At 41.6% G+C, this 20813-nt stretch overlaps 1 protein-coding gene across 3 annotated transcripts in view; it reads right to left on the reverse strand.

The window, feature by feature from the left end:
- Positions 1 to 20813, reverse strand: part of LOC311515457 (uncharacterized protein C8orf34 homolog) — a 355940-nt gene that overhangs the window by 96483 nt on the left and 238644 nt on the right. The window contains exon 14 of one of the 3 annotated variants that reach the window (XM_084618533.1): positions 2660 to 3257. The exons of 1 other annotated variant lie outside the window; for it this stretch is intronic. In XM_084618533.1, the coding sequence (XP_084474659.1) occupies positions 3214 to 3257 (44 nt within the window). In that variant the 3' untranslated portion in view covers positions 2660 to 3213. Of the gene's footprint in view, positions 1 to 2659; positions 3258 to 20813 lie in introns of those variants that run through there. One more of the 3 variants, XM_084618531.1, reaches the window with a different exon arrangement.

The following is a 20813-nucleotide window of genomic DNA, read 5'->3' on the forward strand; positions in this document are numbered from 1 at the left end:
CGAGCATGATAATAATTCTGTATCCATAATACATCCATTACAAGGTGAACTTGTGCATCTATTCTACATTTAAGCATTTTTTAAAAATGTCCATAGCCTTAAAAATACAGGATTGTGTCACGTGAGTGTAACCCATGTGCCTAATAGGGAGATATCTGGTTAAGAGCCCCATTGTGGGGAGAAAGAAGTGAGCTGTGTCTGGGTTATTGTTGCTAGGTGGATTTAGCACTCCACATGCAGAAGCTTCTGGAATTGGGTATGGTAGTTTTGGGTATGCTCTAGTAGGTTCCCTATTGCTGGGGTCAGACTCCATGACGGCAAGCAGTCTGGGCAGCTGCTGTGCAGCAGCTTATGTGCCCTGTGTGAGTTGGGAGAAGCTGAGCCCAGGAGCTGAAAGCAGGCTCTTGTCCCTAACTCTGAAACATTTTGCAGCAGGGTTTTCTTTAAATCTAAATATTTAACTGAGTGATTGGTTAATCAGTTAGCTGACTGGCTAGCAATGATTTCAGCAGAGGAAGAGTTTGCATGGATTCCAGCTGAAGATTCCTACAAGCAAGTGGAGGGAAGATGGTGTTTTAGACTCAGCAGACTGTATAGATTTGGTGATCAAAGACTAACTGAGACTTAGGCGAACAAAACCTAAGCTTTTGGGAACTTTCAGTTTCTTCTCACTGTATTTCTGTGGGGACTGAACTGTTCAGATTTTAATTTGTTTTCTTTATTTATGTTTATGTATAACTGTGAAGGTAATGTCTGTGGATTATAACATAACCATGTCATGTTGTAAAAATTAGATTGTGTGTTTCTTTATCATAAGATTTTATAAAGTTATTTAATTAAATTCTTTCTTTAGTTCCTTTTGGGACTTGAATGTGGGGAGGTTGACCCTGTGCAATCCTTGATGAAAATCCTTAGAGACTAAACTCTGGGTCTCCAGCTACTCTTCTATAGGAGTTGGGGGTTTTGTAGGCACTGGAGAAGGGTAATGAAGTGAACTCTAGCCCACCCAAAGGTTACATGAGCACCTATACATAACAGACCATGAATTGAACATAGGCTGAAATCCTGGCTCCACATAAGAGCCACATTGGGGTTGCAAAACTGTACAGAGGGCCAGGTAGAGAAGGCTGTGCCTCCCCAAACAGCCTGGCCCCCGTCCCCTATCCGACCCCTCCCACTTCACACCCCCTGACTGCCCCCCTCAGAACTCTCCACCCATCAAACCTCCCCCCACTCCTTGTCCTCTGACTACTCCCTCCTGGGACCCCCACCCCTAACCACCCCCCAGGACCCCACCCCCAGAACCTCCTCCCCATCCAACTGCACCCTGCTCCCTGTCCCCTGACTGCCCCCTGGGATCACCTGCCCATTGTCAAACCCCCCAGCCCCAGCCCCCTTACCATGCCACTCAGAGCAGCATGTCTGGCAGCCCCGCCCTCCGACCAGAGCCAGACACGCTGCCACGCTGCCCTGCAGGAGCTCGCAGACCCACCGCCCAGAGCTCTACCCGCGCGGCCGCATAGCTGTGGGGGAGGGAGGACAGCGGGGGAGAGGCTGGGGGTAGCCTCCCAGGCCAGGAGCTCAGGGGCTGGGCAGGATGGCCCCGCTGGCCGGATGTGGCCCGCAGGCCGTAGTTTGCCCACCTCTGCACTAAGTACTAACTATAGTACTTAGTGGCTATGAAATTTCAAAGGTTAATGAAGCAGGTCACAATGAGTAACGGAGGTGAGGATGTAGAACTTATGCCTTTTTTATTTAAGTTAAAAACAACATGATTCATTTGACTTTCGCAGAATCACAAAAACAAACACATGAAAGAAACTCTTTACATCAAAAACCTGAACCTTTGAGATATACCCAGAATGAGTAATAACAATAATAACCAGCACAATAAGAAGTGACAGCTGATCACTCTGCCACACTGCATATGGCATTTGAGCACAAGGCATGAGTTCTGGTTAGCTGCTCATTGACATATAGCAACATAAATTTGAAATTGACATGGGATGCTTGTACAGATTCTGAGTGGTGATTTCCTTGTGCCTTTTGATGGGTCTTATCTCAAAAAGTCACCCTATTTTGGGACTCCCTTTGACAAGAGCAGCTTATTCTTACACCACTACAAAAAGTGGAAGGACAGGACTATAAGGCAATACTGAATAGCTTCATTTCATTAAGCTTAGTCACCATTGTATAAAGTCCCTTGAAAGTGACCTGGTAAGGGCAAACTGTGTCAGCAAGACATTAGGGATTTCCCTGACCTCCTACACGGACAGGCAGTGGGAGCTGCATTTCAATCCTTTAGACTGTAGGTAAAAGATTGTGCTATTCCAAAATGTATTCAAAACTGATGGCATTAGTTTTAAAAGCCTGGAGACTATCCAGAAACCCTTTTAGCTAATCTTTCAACCCACTGAGAGATTTTACAGCTAAAAAAGCGGAGAAATTATTCATCTAATTATCAATGAGATAAAGTAACTTTTGCGTTCATTTCTGTCTCAACAAGATTCAAACAACCTTGACAAGCCTAGATATTTTCCCTAAAATGCTTGGAATAATTAAAGCTACCTGATTTCAGATGCTCAGTTTACAGATTTTTAAAATAAAAAGAATCCACACGTTTTAATCTTCTGAATCAAGACACCACAATAATGTTGGTATCATTTTAACTGCTACAAAGACAATAATTATTAACCTTAAAGTATGATATCTAGCAACAAAAGTATAATGGCTGATAATGATGGTATTACCACTTTTCTTCTCCATTTTGAAAGACAGTATTGTAACCAATATTCATTGCACCCACGTGTGGTTTCTTCTTTCTGCTTGGTACCAGTCCTTTACCAAAGGCTGGAAAAAACAGGGGGTGAAATTCTGGCCCCTTGGAAGTCAGTAGCAAAACTCTCAATGACTCCAGTGGAGCCAGGATTTCACCCAGAGTGTTACGGATTCCTCATCCTTTCAATCTAAGGATGATTCTTTGATCTAATTTACCATTTCCTCTCTTTTCAGCTGAAAATTTTGGATATATTTCTATCTAAGCAAATAGAGAAAGTAACCCAAAGTGCAGATGACCCAGTCAAAAGACAAAAAGAGAAAACTAGTTACTTTAATGCTACAGTGCTCACAGTTTATGATACATAAATTCAGGTTCACCTTGGTCAGTGTTTACCTCTGGGGCCACACAAGCTCGATTTTCACCTCAGCTGAAGTCTACTTGTTTTTGAGATTTGGCAGCCTTTTCATACGTCCTTGGCCTGTGAGATATAAAAACAGAATTTGGGGCCGTCTCTCAAAGAGTAAGTTATTGCTTGTCCAAAAAAGTTATTAGCTAAATAGCTATAATAGCTCATGGAACAGGCATGGATAAGGAATTTCTATTAGAATTTTTCTACAGAAAACTTACATTTTCCTGCATTATTTTTGTTAATTGGAAAACCTACCTAAATCAAGGGCCAGATCTTCAGCTTGAGTAAATTGCAGCAGTTGACTTCAATGGAACTACATGGATTTACATCAACTGAGGATCTGGGCCAAAGTGTGTACCTAATTTTATTTTAATACCATCTTATCAATACGGAACGCGACAAAAGAAATGCACTTTGTATGCCAGACACCCATAGTATAATCAGAATAAATTGGAGACTCAACAGGAAACCTACAGTAATGTGAAGCAAACTCTGGGTAAAATTTTTAAAAGAGCGTAGGAGACTGAGAAGCCTAAAGGCCAGATTTATGAAACTCCTATGAGGCTCTGATCTGCATCTTTAGGTGTCTAAATACCTTAAAGAAATTGGCCCAAAGAAATTTGTCCTTTCAATGAGACTTAGGCTTCTAAGTGACTGTGCGTATGTCTACAATGCAATAAAAGACCTGCAGCTGGCCTGGATCAGCTGATTCAGGTTTGCCGGGCTATGAAATTGTAGTGTAGACATTTGGACTCAGGCCAGAGCTTGAGCTCTGAGACCCCATGGGAGGGGAGGGTTCCAGAGCTTGAGTCTGAATGTCTACACTGAAATTTTATAGCCCCGCAGCTCAAGCCCTGCAAGCCCAAGTCAGCTGACCCAGGCCAGCTGCAGCTGTGCTGTGGATCTCTTATTGCAGTGTAACCATACCCTTTAGGTACTTTTGAAAATTTTACACTATTTATATATAAAAGAACTGTCTGTATATAATCCATGAATAATGTTAGTGAGAGCCATCATGCATTAATCCATGTCATCCATCAGAGAATAGATAAATAGATACACAAACATTTGACAAAAACAAGGAAATATTTAATGGAGGGGAAAAACAAGATAGTCATGAAACCATCTAATATCAGAAGATGGATTAACATCTAGGAGCGTCAACAGAAAAGTCCCAAGAATATGCCACAAAGTAGGAACCAAAGGTGCTGTCGGAGGGATGGCCTATTGGTGGAGGGCTATATGTATTTAACGTAGCTGAACAGTGATATTTTGTAGGGACTTCTAGAAGTTGGATAGCTCGGATAAGCATCATCATGAATGGATGCTCATCCAAAAACAACTGCCAATCCTTTTGTGGCTTCACTAGATTTAAAGGTAGTTTGGCATGCTGAGCCTGGTTCACTGTGTGCCGTTATAATTGCTGTTTGGAAAAGCAGAAGTAAAGGAGGAGCAGAATGATCCTGTTTTGAATAACTATCTAATTTTACCTCTGAATATTTGACCAGAGACAGCCACTGAAACACAGTAAAGTTCAGGCAATTTTTTTACTGACTAGCATTCATGTAGCAGATTGAGCCAAATATGTATTTTTGCAAAAAACTACTATTGCAATCCAGTTCCACACTCCGTGGCTGTCATTACCTTTGTCTTTCCTAGCAAGTGTTCTCTTGCAATTTGGCTATCTCTGCCCTCTATTTTCACAACTGTTAAAGAAAATATAATAGAATCATAGATTAGGGTTGGAGGAGACCTCAGGAGGTGTCAGGGTTCCTTCCCCACTCTGAACTCTAGGATACAGATGTGGGGACCCACATGAAAGACCCCCATGCTTATTCTTACCAGCTTAGGTAAAAACTTCCCCAAGTACAAATTTTTCTTTGTCCTTTAACAGTATGCTGCCACCACCAAGCATTTTAAACAAAGAACAGGGAAAGAGACCACTTGGAGACGTCTTCCCCCAAAATATCCCCCCAAGCCCTCCTTTCCTGGGGAGGCTTGAGAAGGAATATCCTAATCAATTTGTTACAAAATCATCAAAGACCCAAACCCCTGGATCTTGGAACAATGGAAAAATCAGTCAGGTTCTTAAAAGAAGGATTTTATTTTAAAAAAAAAGAAAGGTAAAAATCATCTCTGTAAAATCAGGATGGAAAATACTTTACACGGTACTCAGATTCAAAACACAGAGGATCCCCTCAGGGGAAAACCTTAAAGTTACAGAAAACAGGAAACAATCTCCTTCTTAACACAGGGAAAATTCACATAAAACAAAAGATAAACTAATCTGCCTTGCCGGGCTTACCTATACTGGTTGTAATATTGGAGACTTGGATTAGGATGGGTTGGAGAAGATGGATTTCTGTCTGGCCTCTCTCAGTCCCAAGAGAGATCAACCACGTAAACAAAGAGCACAAACAAAACCCTTCCCTCCCCCACCCCCCCAAGATTTGAAAGTATCTTGTCCCCTTATTGGTCCTTTGGGTCAGGTGCCAGCCAGGTTAGCTGAGCTTCTTAACCCTTTACAGGTAACAGGATGTTGCCTTTGGCCAGGAGGGATTTTATAGCACTGTATACAGAAAGATGGTTACCCTTCCCTTTATATTTATGACAAGAGGTCATATATTTCTAGCTCTCTTTTATCATCTAATTCTAGTTGGTATTTTTAGAGGGAATTCTAAGATCAGAAAGTTCCTGATGCAACTCCCAGGAAAAGTCCATGGAAGTTTGTCATAGATTTCAAAGGGAGCGGGACGTGGCCCAGAATTTGCATGTTTACAGTAGAAATTGAACATTTCTCTCTCTCCCTCTCTCTGCTGCCAGGAAAGAGTGGAAAAAATGGAGAAGACTAATTTTCTTGTTCAACTGACATACATGCTGCTAAAAATACTGTAATAAATGTGACAGATTTCAGAGTGGTAGCTGTGTTCATCTGTATCAGCAAAAACAAGGAGGAGTCCTTGTGGCACCTTAGAGACTAACACATTTGTTTGGGCATAAGCTTTGCCCAAATACATTTGTTAGTCTCTAAGGTGTAATAAATGTGTGTGCAATCATCACTCTGCTGGCCACAATGGCCATTTAATTTCATAGCAGCAGGTCGGATAGAAGTCAGAAGCTATTGCTCCAAAAGAATAAGTTCCCTTATCACCTGAGCTACAGAAGAAATGCAGTTAGTTGTTAGAAGTATATAGCCAGACTGGCGGACTACTCACTGAGTAAAGTACTACTCAGCAAGTATAATGGTGGCAAAATCTGTCCAACAGCATCTGTTGTTCAATAAAACAGTTCTTAATCCTTGGTTGCAGTGTTGCTGTAGCCATATTGGTCCTAGGATATCAGAGAGACAAGGTGCGTGAGGTAATATCTTTTGTTAGCCCAACTTCTATTGGTGAAAGAGAAGCTCTCAAGCTTGCACAGAGATCTTCTTCAGGTTCTTAATCCTGTCAGCAGAGGTGGTGCTGCACACACACACACACACACGACAATTTGTTGAATTCAAAACATTCCAGTAATACATTTAAAAAAAACAACCATCAGAATAGGATGCAGCACCCTGAAATTCAACCTCAAGTGTTCATGCATTCTTTTTATTCCATGAAGCAGCACGTGATTTATGATTATATAAATAAAAAAGTAAAGAGCAAAGATTAAGGAAAACAATTTCTCCAGAAAATAGAAAATATGAGATATTGTCTTTGAAGGTTAAGATATGGGATTAAGGACTCTAAATCTTTTCTAAGATATTTCCATAGTGCAAATTAAAACCAATTCTTTAATGAAGGAATATCAATTAAACTAATGATTTGGGTTGTATTGTGAAAGTTTGCTCCATGATGACTTTTTGTCACCACATCTTTCAAATACACCATTTGAAAACAAGCTAATGCATTTTATAATTCAATAGCATCAGAGTAATGGGATGAGGTTGAAAAGCCTAGAGCCCAGTTATAAAGAACTCAAAGAGATCTAATTATCAGTGCTTTGTGCTATCAATCAACATGCCACATGACACATCCTCTGTTTTAGTGGAATTGCTTGGGAATAAGGTTCACTGCTTTGTGTGTGACTGACATGGGTCTCGAACAATGTAGGTGGTGAAAATTGCCATATGGTGAATATTAAATGAAAGTTGCTCTGCTATAAATCAAAGAATGCTGCTGGCTGTCATCATGAGAATTATACAATCACTTTTCAAAAGGGTCAAAAGTGGCTGCTTGTTTTGTTTCTGTGTTAGGTTGTATCACAAAACTAATTTCTCAGCTTCTCATACAAAAATATATTCCAGAGATACTGTTTAAACTGGGAGATTAAACATTTTATATGACTTTATTTTATCAGTTTGCAAAGTTTCCTGCAGTTTTGTTTGTTCTCTTTTTTTAAAAAAAAGCCCTCTAAAATACATCAGCATTCCAATCATTATTAAACACAAACCAACAAACACATACAATAAAAGGGAATATTTCACTAAAGAAACAGTTTCAGCTTCAAGCAAATAAGGAAAATGTCTTAATTTTTAAATATTTTATGTTAGTGTCTTTAAAACTTATGAAAATGAAATGCCTGGGAACACAGTAACAAAAAGCTGTGTAATAAAATCAGTACCTTAAAGTAATGTAGAAAAAGAATACCCCTCTTCTTAGGAAAAGAGGAGTTTACAGTGTCACTATTACTGTCAAAATGGTTTCTTCTTCCTCATATGTTATCGGATATTTGAGCACAATAATGTTTCAATAGTTTCTCCCACACACAAATGGAAATAGGCCACAACCTTTTTATACAGATTGTATGATGGCTAAAATCAAACCTGAGAGCTTTATAAGCTAAAAATGTATAACAGTTGATAATGCCTGTAAGACAAACTATGGGATTGGGTAAAACAGGAACTGTAAATACCTCACCAAGGTTCACCCAAAAAGAGCTGGATAGCAGAAAGCATTTAAAAAAAATAAATGGGGGCGAGAGAGCATGGGGAGGGAAAGAAAGCACCTTCCTGTGATCCTGCTGAAAAAAGCAATTCAACTCTTATGGTTTGACATATATTAAGTGATGTTCATCTATCTATTCCATGCAGATAAATGCAAGAACCACCACCCCAGGAAGAGAATGAACTATTCTGTGACCAACTATGGTGGAGCTCCATTATTAAATATTAATGTTTTAGGAGCCTGAGGAGAGTGCTTCAAGGGAGCCAATTTCTCCAGCAGTGAAAAGGGACAGAGAAGAGAACCATAGTGCCCAAACTGCAGATTCATCTTGCATCTTTAAGTAGAAATTAAAATATATCCCAAGCTACTGGCACATAGAATGGAGAGAGTGGATTATATACTCATAAAACTCATAATGAGTGTGCTTCATAAAGGGAAAAATTCAGCCTCTAACATATGGGCCTTGTTACCAAAGTGTACAGTTACCTCAACCTGTTAATTTCAACTGAATAGAATACTTCAGATGCTTATTTATTATTTTGGCCCATTGCTTAGATGCGATGATGAAGGATACTGTGGAAAAACCTCAAATAGGCAGAATCATACCTGTATTCCCAATGTACGACTTTTAATCAGTGTAATGGGTTCACATCTTATTCATTTATTTAAGTAAGAGGGAACTAGATGAGAATGACTTAACGTTTTGGCAGTGGACCCACTAGGAACAGCAATTTGGAGACTCCAAGAAATTAAGAATGTTGTAAGACGGGGGCAGGAGTATCAGGGATTCTAATTATGCTGATGACATCATGTTAGTATTATTTGACCAAGACAATAATTGAAGATATCTGATGGACATGACTTAATATCTGTTTTCCCATAAATGTGCCCATTGCACAAAACAAACAGGGACAATAGTGGTACAATTACTGCTTTCTGATTATTCTGCCCGGACTACATCAGCAGCGTAACAATTTGAGCGGATAGTAAAACAAATGATGTTTCTGGCCGTTCTCATAGATGTTTTTTTCAGCCTCATGTTACTCAAGCTTGGAGGAACTTGACAAAAAAAAAAAGCAGAGTCTCAGCTTCCATTTGAAAAATAAGTTCCCTATTTTTTTCCCTGTGAGGATACCATTGAAACACAAACTGATAGAAAATGGTCACTTGTGTTGTGAGAAACAAGAAACCTCAGCAAACAGTTGGGGGCAGGGTGGGTGGGTCGGTGGGTGGGTGAAGGAAACTAAAGATGTTCCTGGCATGCCTGCTCATCTTACGTAAAATGAGTCACTTTAAATTTCAGGTCTATCCCAAAGAATCATCTCCCTACCTTTCCCGAAATCCCATGGTAGACAGGATATAGTTACACTGGGGGCAAAGAAGGAAACCAATTACTGATTCCCAGGAACAGTCAAAAATGCTAAAGCTGGCTCTGGGTATCCACCGCAACTCGGAAATTCATATATGAACTGCAATAAACTCATGTTTCAATATGGGGGGTGGAGGGTTAGATATTCATAATGAAAAAAAAGTCACCCCATAATTAAACTATTTTCCATGTTCTCCCTAGGAAAATAAATGCCACCAAAATAGCCTGCATAGATAGAATGATTAAAACTTTCAGGTGGCATTTAATAAACATCCAAGAATGAAACTGGATGACCTCCAAGCTCATCAAGCAAAGGGAGTATTGGGACTATCAAATTCAGAACTTTACTCTGTGGAACACAGTCGCCCTGAGATGATAGCTCACAGCAAGACTGTGGCTAATCCCTCAATATCGCAGCAGTGTGGAATTGCTGAAGGACATTGCTACCTACCAATACAAGTTTAATTCTTCCCCTGGAGGAGTTTAATAATCCTATGTGAAAATACATTAGGGAAATTTGAACAGAAGCCTATTAAAATGCAGGAAGAATTACTAGATTTTTACATAGAATTTACCACTTGGTATAATCCAAAAAAGGAAATTGATAGAATATTGTTCTAATGGAGAGACAGAGAATGCAGGAATCTATTTCAGTGGCTTCTAGTCTTTCACCCATTGTTGTGACTGGCAACACTCCCATTATCATAGAATCATAGAATCATAGAATATCAGGGTTGGAAGGGACCCCAGAAGGTCATCTAGTCCAACCCCCTGCTCAAAGCAGGACCAATTCCCAGTTAAATCATCCCAGCCAGGGCTTTGTCAAGCCTGACCTTAAAAACCTCTAAGGAAGGAGATTCTACCACCTCCCTAGGTAACACATTCCAGTGTTTCACCACCCTCTTAGTGAAAAAGTTTTTCCTAATATCCAATCTAAACCTCGCAACTTGAGACCATTACTCCTCGTTCTGTCATCTGCTACCATTGAGAACAGCCTAGAGCCACCCTCTTTGGAACCCCCTTTCAGGTAGTTGAAAGCAGCTATCAAATCCCCCCTCATTCTTCTCTTCTGCAGGCTAAACAATCCCAGCTCCCTCAGCCTCTCCTCATAACTCATGTGTTCCAGTCCCCTAATCATTTTTGTTGCCCTTCGCTGGACTCTCTCCAATTTATCCACATCCTTCTTGAAGTGTGGGGCCCAAAACTGGACACAGTACTCCAGATGAGGCCTCACCAATGTCGAATAGAGGGGAATGATCACGTCCCTCGATCTGTCCGCTATGCCCCTACTTATACATCCCAAAATGCCATTGGCCTTCTTGGCAACAAGGGCACACTGCTGACTCATATCCAGCTTCTCGTCCACTGTCACCCCTAGGTCCTTTTCCGCAGAACTGCTGCCTAGCCATTCGGTCCCTAGTCTGTAGCTGTGCATTGGGTTCTTCCGTCCTAAGTGCAGGACCCTGCACTTATCCTTATTGAACCTCATCAGATTTCTTTTGGCCCAATCCTCCAATTTGTCTAGGTCTTTCTGTATCCTATCCCTCCCCTCCAGTGTATCTACCACTCCTCCCAGTTTAGTATCATCCGCAAATTTGCTGAGAGTGCAATCCACACCATCCTCCAGATCATTTATGAAGATATTGAACAAAACCGGCCCCAGGACCGACCCTTGGGGTACTCCACTTGATACCGGCTGCCAACTAGATATGGAGCCATTGATCACTACCCGTTGAGCCCGACAATCTAGCCAGCTTTCTACCCACCTTGTAGTGCATTCATCCAGCCCATACTTCCTTAACTTGCTGACAAGAATACTGTGGGAGACCGTGTCAAAAGCTTTGCTAAAGTCAAGAAACAATACATCCACTGCTTTCCCTTCATCCACAGAACCAGTAATCTCATCATAAAAGGCGATTAGATTAGTCAGGCATGACCTTCCCTTGGTGAATCCATGCTGACTGTTCCTGATCACTTTCCTCTCATGCAAGTGCTTCAGGATTGATTCTTTGAGGACCTGCTCCATGATTTTTCCAGGGACTGAAGTGAGGCTGACTGGCCTGTAGTTCCCAGGATCCTCCTTCTTCCCTTTTTTAAAGATTGGCACTACATTAGCCTTTTTCCAGTCATCCGGGACTTCCCCGGTTCGCCACGAGTTTTCAAAGATAATGGCCAATGGCTCTGCAATCACAGCCGCCAACTCCTTCAGCACTCTCGGATGCAACTCGTCCGGCCCCATGGACTTGTGCACGTCCAGCCTTTCTAAATAGCCCCTAACCACCTCTATCTCCACAGAGGGCTGGCCATCTCTTCCCCATTTTGTGATGCCCAGCGCAGCAGTCTGGGAGCTGACCTTGTTAGTGAAAACAGAGGCAAAAAAAGCATTGAGTACATTAGCTTTCTCCACATCCTCTGTCACTAGGTTGCCTCCCTCATTCAGTAAGGGGCCCACACATTCCTTGGCTTTCTTCTTGTTGCCAACATACCTGAAGAAACCCTTCTTGTTACTCTTGACATCTCTGGCTAGCTGCAGCTCCAGGTGCGATTTGGCCCTCCTGATAACATTCCTACATGCCCGAGCAATATTTTTATACTCTTCCCTGGTCATATCTCCAACCTTCCACTTCTTGTAAGCTTCTTTTTTATGTTTAAGATCCGCTAGGATTTCACCGTTAAGCCAAGCTGGTCGCCTGCCATATTTACTATTCTTTCGACTCATTGGGATGGTTTGTCCCTGTAACCTCAACAGGGATTCCTTGAAATACAGCCAGCTCTCCTGGACTCCTTTCCCCTTCAAGTTAGTCCCCCAGGGGATCCTGGCCATCTGTTCCCTGAGGGAGTCGAAGTCTGCTTTCCTGAAGTCCAGGGTCCGTATCCTGCTGCTTACCTTTCTTCCCTGCGTCAGGATCCTGAACTCAACCAACTCATGGTCACTGCCTCCCAGATTCCCATCCACTTTTGCTTCCCCCACTAATTCTACCCGGTTTGTGAGCAGCAGGTCAAGAAAAGTGCCCCCCCTAGTTGGCTCCTCTAGCACTTGCACCAGGAAATTGTCCCCTATGCTTTCCAAAAACTTCCTGGATTGTCTATGCACCGCTGTATTGCTCTCACAGCAGATATCAGGAAAATTAAAGTCACCCATGAGAATCAGGGCATGCAATCTAGTAGCTTCTGTGAGCTGCCGGAAGAAAGCCTCATCTACCTCATCCCCCTGGTCCGGTGGTCTATAGCACACTCCCACCACTACATCACTCTTGTTGCACACACTTCTAAACTTAATCCAGAGACACTCAGGTTTTTCTGCAGTTTCGTACCGGAGCTCTGAGCAGTCATACTGCTCCCTTACATACAGTGCTACGCCCCCACCTTTTCTGCCCTGCCTGTCCTTCCTGAACAGTTTATAACCATCCATGACAGTACTCCAGTCATGTGAGTTATCCCACCAAGTCTCTGTTATTCCGATCACGTCATAGTTCCTTGACATCACCAGGACCTCCACATTATTTCAATGTGGGCAGGAACTAATCACATCTCAGTTGGTTTCTGGTGCAATGGAGACATTTGAAGGATTTTAAAGTGGATTTGCTTTAGCAGCAGCAAAGTAACAGACACACATTGTTAGAGGACCTATTTGAGTTGCATAGTTGAAGGAGTGCACCATTTAAGCAAAAGCCTTTGCTGATGTCCCACATACTCTCTACAGCTTATTCCTTAACACTAGAGCTGGATGTGCTACTTCTTAGGTGTGCCCAGAGTTCTGAGGCTCTTTGCTGCCATCTGTCCTTAGTACCGGAAGCCTGGTCTGTACCTGCTGTGGGTCAGCTCCCCAACTTCCCCCACAGATAACACATGTACTCTCCTCTAGGCCTCACAGTCACTCAACAGGTTAGTGATTGGCATATCTCAATCCTCAAGCCCTCCAAGTGTCTCCCTGGAGTATCCAGCCCCTGGGCTGCTGGACACTTGCAGCATTCAGAGATTCGCTGCCTCCAAAGAAACAGCGCATTGGCTTACCACTTCCACCTCAGAGCCACTTAATTCACAGCACTTTGATATGTTTATTGTGAAATCAAAGATATGTCTATTTAACAAAGCATGGGTACTAAAGTAGCAGCAGGTAGAATTATCGGAAACAAATAATTACATATGAAATAAAACCATAACCCACATTCCAGGGCCTAGACTTAATTAATTAGAGACTCACATGTCTTACAGAATGCTGCTCAACCAAAATCCTTGCAGCACTTTACAGCCAGGTTGTGTGACCCTCGTTTACAGCCGGGTTGACTGTGACTGTTTCATGAGACAGATATGCTGTCAGCTTGCCTTCTAGGTGAAGCATCCATTATGTTTGCCTCCCAAGATATACGAATCTCAACCTGCTGTTCATTTCATCTTGTAGATTTCCTTTATTGCAGATCTCACAATCTCTCATTCTGCAACTGCCTTAATATGCAATAGGTATACAGTGTGGGGCATACAAAACCAAAATGGCCAGACAGGGAGACAGACATCTGTTACCTCCTGCCTGAAAGGAACATTTCTGAGGTATGTCACCTCCTGGCAACCTGCCTTAACTTCAAGACCTTAAAAAGATAATTTTTCAATACCAATACATAACACCTTAAATATTATCCATATATATATTTTGCAATGATTATGATGACCAGTAGGCTACTGGCTCTCAATGAAGATCCAACATGCCATCCTTCAGTACAGATATCCAACCCAGGAGATCCCTGTAAAACTCTATGCACCTCATGCCCTCTGCCCATCGGGTCACACGGGGCACAATTTTTTAAGACAAAACTTTTTGTGTTGGTGGAAAGTACAGATTTAGTGACACTGAAACATTTCCTGAATTCAGCTCAGCCAAACCCAGCCAACCAACCAACCAAACCAACTAACCAACCAACCTAACAAACAAAAACCAAAACCAAAAAACCATCCTGATATAGGCAGAATGTTTCATTCTGACATTTTTTAAATGAAACATTTCAATCTTTCAGGTTGAAATAACTTTTTGTTTTGAAATTTCCCTCAATTAGAAAAGTTCAAAAACATGAAAACCAGTCAAAATTAAAATGAAATTCTTTCCAATCCTTCAATTCACCAAAAATTCAGGTAAAAATAATTTACAGTTGACCCAAATTACTAAAAAAATTTTTTTTGCACCTCCCTCAAAAATCCATTATTTGCACAGTTCTACTTATTACTAGTAATCTCTCACCCACTGACAGCCTGCCTATCTCTGAGGGCACAATGGGAGATCAAATGAAATGCAACTTTAAGTGACACTTGTGCCAGATTTCTGATTTCATTACCAGAATAGCAAAGAAAAACATGAAGTTAACTTATTTTAAAACATTACATAGGACTTATTAAACTCCATCTTAAAGACTTAGATGTTAGTTAAATGAGATGTGACTGTGTGCTTTCCATGTGTAATCAGATCGTGTCCAAAAAATCAAAATATTCTAATCAAGGATAATTGATTTGGTGTTATTAGGAATAAAAAAATCCACCCTGCTGCAAGTATTCCTCTTACATGATTTTTCAAACTGGCAGGATACAAACTTCATTTTTTCAAAAAGGATTATCATTTCACTGTCATGTCTAAGAAGGTGGAAATCTCAGAATGTTCCAACATTAGAAGAATGGAATTTGGCATGGCCTTATATGAACATTCACTATACAAAATAAGTGTCAGAAGACAATGTTTAATTCGTTATGGTCTGAATTAATTTGCGTATAAAGGAAAGAGTGGATATACACCATAGAGAGATCTTGGCTGTGATTTGACCACAAGAGTTTTAACTTCAGCCTCTCAATAATCCTAAACTGCCTTAGGAAACAGCAGATGTGAAATCACAGCTGAGGTTGATGCTGATGTCTTTCCCCAAAGGCTTATGTATTCATATGCCCCAGGCAAGCCTATTCGCTGTTTTCAATAAATAGCACTAGGAAGGTGTTTTAAATTTCGTAAGATCTCTGTTCAATCACCCAGGTAGATAATGTGTTCTGGACACAACAAAGTAGTGACACTAAAGGGAATAGGAGTTCCAAGTTGCTCTGAAGGACCCCATACTTATTAAACCCAGAACTGCGAACACTTGGATTACACACATCAATAGAGACAGAATGACTTTGGGAGGCATGGAGAGATTTTGAATTACTGTACTTCTCAGCCCACAGGGAGAATTTTTGGCACGTTTTTGGAATTTATCCACAAATTCCTCATGTGCTGCTTAGATACAGTTGTGGTGATTGAAATAGGTAGGTCTGAATGGCCCTTTTTATTTTTCCTCATATTAGGTGTCCAGTGCCTGTGCCAGGACTTCTGCTAGCAGCAACATGCAAGGCCTCCTGAGCACTAGCCCTTGCTGGCAGTGACTGACAGGTTGCATAGCCTGTAAAAATGCCTCCTGAATTTGTCGCATATTACAATAATCTATAACCCACTAATAACCCCCCTTCCTTCCCTTCCTCCTGGTGAATGGAGGGGGTTAATGAGCCACTTCACCTTGAATGGTCCCTTGAAATACATGTAAACTACTTATGCTAAACAATCTGTTCCACCTTGTGACCATCTGAGTTTTCCAGACCTGAAGAGCAGCTCTTGAAAGCTTGTCTCTCTCACCAACAGAAGTTGAGCCAATAAAAGATATTACCTCAGCCACCTTGTCTCTCTTCAGCAACTCTGATGGACAATGGAGAGTGAAATCCTGGCTCCGCTGAAGTCAACAGCAAAACTCTCAATGACTTCAGTGGACTCAGGATTTCACCCTGGTACTTTTGGGTAGCAACCCAAACTCAGTTTTATGGAGGGCTGCATCATTTTGTGTCATAACGAGAGGAAGAGATTCAGGACCGGAGAAGAAATGTCTCCAAAAGGAAATCATGTCCCCAAGTAGCCCATAGATTGCCAAGCAAAAGTGCACACATGTGTGTGCAGTGTATGGAATGAGGTAGGGAATATCCCTGCTGCTCCATCGTTACCAGGATGGGGGGTCTGGATTGATGTAAAAACATCAATGAGTTAGGGGGGTTCTTTGCTGGAAAGTCTGAAAGTCCCATTGCAATTGCCTGCACTTTGGTGGGTTAAATAAATAAGAAACTACACAACATTTAACTAACAAAGCTGTGCCAAGTCTTCACCATATTCACTTGCTTATATGTTGTGTGTCTACCCCCTTCCCTTCATGTTTGTATCTTTAGACTAGAAGCCCTTCAGGACAGGGACTGTCTCTTTTCTATGTCTGTACAGAACCCAGCACAATGGGTTCCCAGGCAGCATTTGGGGCCTTTAGACACTATCATTATAGAAATATTTACTACCATTCCTACAACATTTCAATAATTGTGGAGCATTGGCAGGGTGACAAATCTGCCTGTAGGGAACAGCTGAATAGGGAGCCCTACCTGGGATGTCTCTTTTCTGACCAGCTGCTGCTGTTGCTCTTCTGGATGGAATAGGATGGGAGGCCCAGACCCAGTTCCTGCCTGGTGGGAATCCTCACTCAGTGGTTTGAGCATTGGTCTGCTAAACCCAGGGTTGTATGAGTTCAATCCTTGAGGGGGCCATTTGCAGATCTGGGGCAAAAATTGAGGATTGGTCCTGCTTTGAGCAGGGGGTTGGACAAGATGATCTCCTGAGGTCCCTTCCAACTCTATGATTCGATTCTATTCTAAGTAGAGGAGGGTGATCTCTAGGAGAGCAGGACTCCTCTAGGTTTAACCCTTGCAGATGAAACAATGCACCCGTTTCAGCCACGAATCGTAGAAAATCAGGGGCAGAGCACACATTCTGCTCAAGCAGCAATTCTATCAGGTACTATAACACTGAGCAGGGTCTATTCTCTCATTGCCCCCAGGTAACTCTCAGCAATGCTATAGCATGAAGGGGAGACTAATGCCAACGGTTGGAATCAGCAGCTTTCTGTGTTCAAGCTCTTGTTTTAAAGTCACAACCAGGGAATTGAGATGATTGTTTTCATGATCTCATTCCTCATTACCCAATGTAACACTCAGAAGGCACAGCATCGTTTATCTCTCCATAAAACAAGGAGATGTTTGTAGACAGTGTCTCAAATAATGAAAACCTGGTGCTGCAGTAGAATTGCTCTGGAAAGGCTTGAAGAACGCATCTGAACATTTACAGTGCTAGGAAAACGTTGTTAACCCTTCAAACTTTCTCGCAGTACAGCCAAATGAAAGCATGAGGTTACATAACTAAAGTTCCAGGACTCCCAAAGAGCTAAATACAGACCAGGTGTATTTCATATTAGTTTATATCATCTTTGTATGTTAAAATATAACTAGAGATGCATGTGCTCTGCACAGATTGAACCTAAATTCCAGGGCAGCAACTGGGAAAATATGTCATTTTTTATTTGATACTGCATGTTAGAAGTTGTCAGATTGGGGTTTATTGCTGGAGGTTTATTTTTGCCACTATTCACATGATAACATGTTTTATGCTTTTTGAAGCAGAAAAGTCAGATTAAGTTAGCTAAACTCAGTTTTCCATGGTAAATGACAAATCAGCAAACTAGTATGTTTTAAAATCTACACTATAGCTAGTTTGAGTTTTGCATCAAATGATCAGAAAATATAACATAGAAATTGAAGTTATCGGGGCCAGATATTTTATAACTCAAGTCTATAATAAAGCAATAATGAGGTTTCTTCCTTCTATCAGCAACTGGGTAGTGAAAGTGATTCTACGTTTAAAGGTTTCTTTCTTTGTCAGGCACAAATTTAGCAACAACACCTCTCTCCCCCCCCCCCCCACTAAATGATTTAACATCGTTGCCAAATCTGTTGCCTATTTAAAGTTTATTTGAGGCATAATCCTTGATTAATGTACTCTAGAAATTGAGTCATTTCTGACTAGGTGGGCCAGTCAAATGCTTACCCGTTCTTACTGCCTTCAATTATCTAGATGAATTATTTGATTTTTTTAAATGTTTTGCATGTATTTCATGACAAGAGATTTGATCAGGGGAAATTTCCACAAAATAAACTGTCATAAATATAAAGGGAAGGGTAAACCCCTTTGAAATCCCTCCTGGCCAGGGGAAAGCTCCTCTCACCTGTAAAGGGTTAAGAAGCTAAAGGTAACCTCGCTGGCACCTGACCAAAATGACCAATGAGGAGACAAGATACTTTCAAAAGCTGGGAGGAGGGAGAGAAACAAAGGGTCTGTGTCGGTCTGTAGTCCTCTTGGCTAGGGACAGAACAGGAATGGAGTCTTAGAACTTTTAGTAAGTAATCTAGCTAGGTATGTGTTAGATTATGATTTCTTTAAACGGCTGAGAAAAGAACTGTGCTGAATAGAATAACTATTTCTGTCTGTGTATCTTTTTTGTAACTTAAGGTTTTGCCTAGAGGGGTTCTCTATGTTTTTGAATCTAATTACCCTGTAAGATATCTACCATCCTGATTTTACAGGGGGGATTTCTTTATTTCTATTTACTTCTATTTTTTATTAAAAGTCTTCTTGTAAAACACTGAATGCTTTTTCATTGTTCTCAGATCCAAGGGTTTGGGTCTGTGGTCACCTATGCAAATTGGTGAGGCTTTTTATCCAACATTTCCCAGGAAAGGGGGGGTGCAAGTGTTGGGAGGATTGTTCATTGTTCTTAAGATCCAAGGGTCTGGGTCTGTAGTCACCTAGGCAAATTGGTGAGGCTTTTTACCAAACCTTGTCCAGGAAGTGGGGTGCAAGGTTTTGGGAAGTATTTTGGGGGGAAGGACGCGTCCAAACAGCTCTTCCCCAGTAACCAGTATTAGTTTGGTGGTGGTAGCGGCCAGTCCAAGGATAACGGGTGTAATATTTTGTACCTTGGGGAAGTTTTGACCTAAGCTGGTAAAGATAAGCTTAGGAGGTTTTTCATGCAGGTCCCCACATCTGTACCCTAGAGTTCAGAGTGGGGGAGGAACCTTGACATAAACACATTTCAGAAAGAAATCATTCTCACTCAAAGTTCTGCAAAGAACTTTCTTTCCCATTTCTCTTCCACACACACCTAAAATCCTTAAAGATGGAGACTTGGGCGAATAAGACGTTACTTAAAAAAATGCTGCCAGATGATGTTAACTACTCAAAGTGAGGCAACACAGAAGGAGTTTATCGCTACTTTAACACTATTGAAGTTAATAGGGACACATGAAGGATGTTTTAATGATGATTCAGATAGTTCATCAATGGCAAGAAGCTGTTAAAGAAAAAATGCAGCTAAGTAAAAACACATGCTGTAAGTGTCTTAAAATAAAGAGACTTTGATTGTAACAGGTGTTTAGAAAGAAAGACAGCTGCTTGCTGAACAGACTATGGCATTTTCATAGATTTAGACTTTCATTGTGTCTATATAATTTTTCTATACAAGTCCCTTATTATCATAGAATCATAGAATATCAGGGTTGGAAGGGACCTCAGGAGGTCATCTAGTCCAACCCCCTGCTCAAAGCAGGACCAATCCCCAACTTAATCATCCCAGCCAGGGCTTTCTCAAGCCTGACCTTAAAAATATCTAAGGAAGGAGATTCCACCACCTCCCTAGGTAACGCATTCCAGTGCTTCACCACCCTGCTAGTGAAAAAGTTTTTCCTAATATCCAACCTAAACCTCCCCCACTGCAACTTGAGACCATTACTCCTTGTTCTGTCATCTGCTACCAGTGAAAACAGTCTAGATCCATCCTCTTTGGAACCCCCTTTCAGATAGTTGAATGCAGCAATCAAATCCCCCCTCATTCTTCTCTTCTGCAGACTAAATAACCCCAGTTCCCTCAGCCTCTCCTCATAAGTCATGTGTTCCAGTCCCCTAATCATTTGTGTTGCCCTCCACTGGACACTTTCCAATTTTTCCACATTCTTCTTGTAGTGTGGAGCCCAAAACTGGACACAGTACTCCAGATGAGGCCTCACCAATGTTGAACAGAGGGGAACGATCATGTCCCTCGATCTGCTGGTAATGCCCCTACTTATACAGCCCAAAATGCCATTGGCCTTCTTTCTCTGCACTTGTCCTTGTTGAACCTCATCAGATTTCTTTTGGCCCAATCCTCTAATTTGTCTAGGGCCCTCTGTATCCTAGCCCTACCCTCCAGCGTATCTACCTCTCCTCCCAGTTTAGTGTCATCTGAAAACTTGCTGAGGGTGCAGTCCACGCCATCCTCCAGATCATTAATGAAGATATTGAACAAAACCGGCCTGAGGACCGACCCTTGGGGCACTCCACTTGATACCGGCTGCCAACTAGACATGGAGCCATTGATCGCTACCCATTAAGCCCGACAATCTAGCCAGTTTTCTATCCACCTT

This window comes from Lepidochelys olivacea (genome assembly GCF_965140295.1).
Source record: "Lepidochelys olivacea isolate rLepOli2 genome assembly, chromosome: 2".
In the NCBI taxonomy this organism is placed as follows: Eukaryota; Metazoa; Chordata; order Testudines; family Cheloniidae; genus Lepidochelys; species Lepidochelys olivacea.